Source organism: Microtus oregoni, unplaced genomic scaffold, assembly GCF_018167655.1.
Source record: "Microtus oregoni isolate MIOR12 unplaced genomic scaffold, Mior012 000023F_ref0000262, whole genome shotgun sequence".
NCBI classification, from domain to species: domain Eukaryota; kingdom Metazoa; phylum Chordata; class Mammalia; order Rodentia; family Cricetidae; genus Microtus; species Microtus oregoni.
Window position 1 is genome coordinate 28,488,271 of NW_024543082.1, and position 5,382 is coordinate 28,493,652.

Consider the following 5,382-nt stretch of genomic DNA (forward strand, 5'->3'; position numbering starts at 1 on the left):
TTAAGCTATAGCAGATGCTTGTTTAAAACTTCTTGAGGTTATTTTTTTCATCAGAATTTTTTTCAAGACGTTCTTTACTTCTTTATTTCTCAAGCTATAAATAAAAGGATTTAGTAAGGGAACTACTATTGTAAACAAAATAGCAGCTGGTATATCTTTATCTCCTTCTTCTAGCAAATTTGGCCTAATGTACATGAAGAAAAGAGATCCATAGAATAACGAGACAGACAGAAAGTGAGACGCACAGGTAGAGAAGGCTTTGATCCTCCCCTCTTTGGACTTCATTTGGAAAATTGTAAAAACAATGTAAAGGTAAGATATGAGGACACTGCCTATTGTGAAAACTTGAATTGAGCCTGAGAAGACAAACAGCACAATCTCGTTGACATAGGGATCAACACAGGAAAGTCTGTACAAAGGAAGAATGTCACAATAAAAGTGGTTGATGTGATTAGACCCACAGAATGCCAGTCTAAATAGTAGCCCCACATGAATCATGGAATGCAGGTTTCCGGCCATGAAGGCCCCTGTGGTCATCTGAAGGCAGAGCTTCTTGGACATCATGGTGTGGTACTGCAGTGGGTTGCATATGGCCACATAGCGGTCATAGGCCATTGCTGCCAGGAGGAAGCAGTCTGCAGTTTCAACAGTGCAAAGAAAATAAAACTGTGCCATGCATTCATATAGAGAGATTATTCTGTCCTGAGAAAAAAAGTTCCCCAACATTTTAGGAGTAATAGCACAAGCACAGCAGGAATCCACGAGAGCCAGGTTGCCCAGAAAGAGGTACATTGGTGTGTGAAGAGAACGTTCTTTGGAAATCAGAATCATCAGGCCCATATTCCCTACCATGGTGATTAGATAGATGACAAAGAATACCACAAACAGAAGGGCCTTCATTTCTGGATCGTCTGTAAATCCTGTGAGGATAAACTCATGCTTCATGGTGTGATTTTCTTCAACCATTCCTGATTCTCTGGAAAAAAAAAAAAGTTGGGAAATAAAGTGCTAGTTTCCTGTGTGCCCAAAACACAATTAAACTCTCTTTGTTTTAAAGGAGGAGATACATACTGGATAACACCTTTGCAAGTCATCTGGGCTTGAGTAGAGTAACATGTCCAAATATTAGCATAATTATTTTTTCTTTTTTGGGCTGGAGATTGAACCCAGTGCATTGTACATGCTCTGCAAGTGGCTTCAGTACCAAGCTACATTCCCTCCCTAAATTATTCCTTTCAAACCCATTTATTAAACACTAGTCCATCACATTTTCAAGGAAAACTTCATATTGGATACACATAAGTTGTATTTTGCTTATTTATAAATAGAACAAAACACTTATTGTGAAAATTGCTTTATAATTTTATAATATAACTTATATTTTCTCAAACAAATTCAGTGACTGTATTTGTTTCAACCAAGGATAATGTTCAGAAAACTATCCTTGCTACAGTATTGATTGCAGCAATATCCAAACGGTATCAAGAAACCAGATGCATGGGCAGATAATGGATATAATATGTGTATATTAGCTATTTTTATATAGGATTAGACATGTTACAGCATAGGTCAATTTTAATAACTAAATAAAGGAAGGCAGACAATAATGGATACACTCTGTAATTTTACTTAAGTGAGATACCTACATTAGACAAATTCAGAGAAAGAGACTATAAATGTGATTGTTGAGGGAACTGGGAGCAACCTTGTTTAATGAACATCCATTTTCTTTTTGGGAAGATGGAGTAATTCTGCAGATGAGTAGTGGTGACAGTTGCACAAATTAATTCACCTAATGCTGTTGAACTACACAGTTGGGTAGCCTAAAATGGTAATTTATATGTTATGTGTAGTCTATCACAGAGCATATTTATGTATATGTTCTTAGTAATTTTCTCTCTTTTATAACTTCCCCCCTTTCTAATGTTACTGGCGTTTACACTAAAAATAAAGCACTTCAGAGAACAGGAGATATTTATAAATCATTTTCTTCTGAGAGTTGGGATACACAATCAAATGGCTGACACAGGGAAGGGGTCAAGAGACCAAGAATGAGCAGCAACATAAAGAACAGAGATTTCAAGAGAGAGTGTGAGAGAATGACAGACACAGAAAGAGAGGTGTGTGGGAGGGGCGAAGAAAAAGGACTGTTTCAGGACTTCCAGATTATTTATAATATCACTTATGCTGGCAATAGAAAAATATTCAAGATATATATGTCATATATATACATACCTACATATACATAAGTGTAAATGCTATTAGAAGAAATTTGAGAAATCCCAAGGGTAACAGTTGGATGAAAAAGTTATGAGTAAAATCAAATGTCAAAAAGAAATGAATGTTTTTTGTAGTTCTTTTCTATGTAAAACATACAACTTGGCAGGATTGTTGGAAAATAGATAAATGTGATAAACACTAATAATGTTTTAATGAATCAGAAATGACTGACTTCCTAACCAGAAACATATTATTTGAAGCAATGACATGAATTTTTTATTTTGCCCATTGAAACAGCAAGATTTTTAAAAATGATATTTTATCTGTACAGTATGGAATGGAAACTTAGTTGCATTTCTGAAAATTGGTGGGATCCCTGGGAAATTATTTAGTAGTAAAGGATGAAATGCTTAAATGTTTACAGCCTTTGACTAATAGTGATGAAGGTATCTGAAATAAATTTAAAAAACACAAGAAAAAATTACATGTAATGACTCCCACTGTGATTTTCTTAGTGGTGATAATAGTATTTCAGCTAAGTGGTATGCATAATTAGGAAATGTCATTCACCTGTATGACGGCATCTTGCATAATCACTGCTAAAATATTTAAGTGATGAAATAGATACAATAGAAGATTAAAACAATATTTTATATATAAACAATCCTTATACATAATCATAATCTCCAAATAAATAAATATATATACCTATGATAGAAAGATAGCACAGAAATTATGAAAATGTCAATACTAGTCTTTTATGCAATGAGAATTACAATTCATGATTTTCATCTTTGCAGTTTCCCCATTTTCAAATTGTCTACAGTAACCATTACTCTAAAAATGAGAAACTATAACTTTGGTTAACAAATAAATATTTTGCTTTGATTTCTGAAGTGTTCTGTAACTTTGACAAGTCTACAGTAATCTTTGATACAGAAAACACTCATGTTTTCTATGTACCACTGTTTTCTGGTGGGCAAACTCACAGCAGGATCAGTGAGCTGGTGCCTATTGGAACAGTGACATCGACAGGTAGAAGTACTAACAGACACCATGGTGTGCTTCCTAAGCATTGAGGAATACCATGACATAGGTTAGTCATTCAGCCTCCAGACCACTTTCCTCTGTGAAAACAGTATCTCTTTGAGGTCTACTTTCAGCCTTTCTAAGGCTCAATGTTACCATGCTGTTACTTGGTTGTATGGTTCTTACGCTTATTTAAAGTTCACAACAATGTATAGCTTCCCTTTTACACTACACTACACTTGTTTGAGATTTATTGGGCATTTATTCTGTGCTACATGTTTTCTTTCGACTGGCAGTTGGCTCTATGAGGCATTTCCATAGGAACAGTGATTTGGGTAGTTACTGACCATATCTGTACTCTAAATTCAGGGACAGAGGAAAAGTTTTGCAGCAGCAGAGGAATGTCACTTAGTTTTTGGCTTATTTAAAATATTTCTGATATTTAAATCTTAGACTTCTTGAAGATGAAACCACTCAGGAATATTACTTATAAATTTAATATTTTCCTCTAAATATATTTTTGTGCCAGCTTGAATTCATCAAATATGATTTTCTCCAACTTCCAAATTGATTATAATTTATAAAATAGATTTTCTATTGGCACTTGACTAAGAATTATAAGATAAAATAGAAAGCTCTTTCAAATTTCTCTGAGAATTAAAAACCATCTGATATAAAATTGGCCCTTTTTCATACAACTTTTTTAGTACATGTAGGGAATGACTTCAACAAAAAATTAAATGCCATTCAGAAAGTTGAAAGTTCAATGATATTACTTTATAATAATCTCAAAACATTACAAATGTATTTCCATACTACTATGAAAATACCTGTTCAGTTTGATATAGTTGGGCTTCTCTTTATTTCAGAAGTGACACAAATGAATAATAATCATTTATCTAGTGTTTGGACAAAAGATTTGTGGAAAAGAAAATTTCATTATCTTAAAATTGAGAACTTCAAATCTCAAGAAAAGACAATTCTTAGAGAATTGCATTTCTATAGAAAAATACATTGAAAAATTCTTTCTCACCTGGGTTTCTGATGAGGACTGTACAAATGGCTGTTATTTGCCTGATGTACTTTTAAAGAGGATCCAGCAGTTAATCTCTGTTCACTTGGTTATTTATGCCTGCATGTTGTTGGTAGCAAATTAGTCAAATATTCAAAATAATTCTGAGGAGATTTACTTGGCATTGACATCAGAGTATGGCCTGAGAGACCCAATCTTCTGAACTCTATATCTGAACTAAATTGGAATAATTATGTATATCCTTTGAGATCTAACAAGACAATTTAAAAGACTCAGAAAGGAAATTAAGTTTATGATATTTACCAGTTTGAATTAAAAATAGCAAAATAGATGGAAAAATTCCTACTTGACTGGTCAGCAAAAACTTCACAGTGGAAGTTGTAACTGAGTTAGGATTGTGACCTCTGAATATAGAAGAAATGGGCTATGGAATTTCCTCCTGAGACTAAGGAAAGCTGCTAAGGCCAGGCATGTGTCAGGGCTGTTCCAGAATGGAAGCCTAGTAGAAGGGCCATTGTGTGAGGCTGTGAAGTTGGAGCCTGGATTATCTTAGAGAACTCAAGATGTTAGACATGCCAGAGTCATGGGATACATGCTGAGGAAAGCTGATAATAGAGTGGAACCAGTTCAAGAGAAAGAAGTGTGTTGCAGTCAACAAAGCTGAAATGTGTTGGATATCTCAAGCGTGTTTTGACATTAGGCATGGAGATACACAGTTTGGAGTTTACCAGCTGGTTTGTGGTCTTGTACCCTTGCTATGCTCCCTTCCCCATGTTTTGGAATGGTAATGTATATTCTTTGCTGTTACATGTTGGCAGTAAGTGATCTGCAATTTGATTTTGATTTTTACAGGTGATTACATTAAGAGATTGTATGAATCTTAGAAGAGACTTTGAACTTTGGACTTTAGACTATCATTGAGACTGTGAGAGACTGTGGGGACCTCTGAAGTTGGATCAAATTCATTTTACATTATGATATTGTTACAAGCTTATGGGGTCCGGGGAATGGAATGTGATAGTTTGAATGGAATTGGACCACAAAAGCTCATAGGACTGACACTATTAGACTTTATTGGAGGAGGTATGACTTTGTTGAAG

General features: G+C 34.6%; 1 protein-coding gene across 1 annotated transcript; it reads right to left on the reverse strand.

Moving 5' to 3' along the window:
* Positions 1 to 966, reverse strand: LOC121461635 (olfactory receptor 5K1). Its single transcript, XM_041672725.1, has one exon. It carries the CDS (start codon positions 964 to 966, stop codon positions 1 to 3), a length of 966 nt encoding a protein of 321 aa, XP_041528659.1.
* Positions 967 to 5,382: the final 4,416 nt, after the last annotated feature.

Coding starts and splice junctions, on each gene's coding strand:
- LOC121461635 (XM_041672725.1), bottom strand. CDS start 966: ATGGTTGAAGAAAATCACACCATGAAGCATGAGTTTATCCTCACAGGA.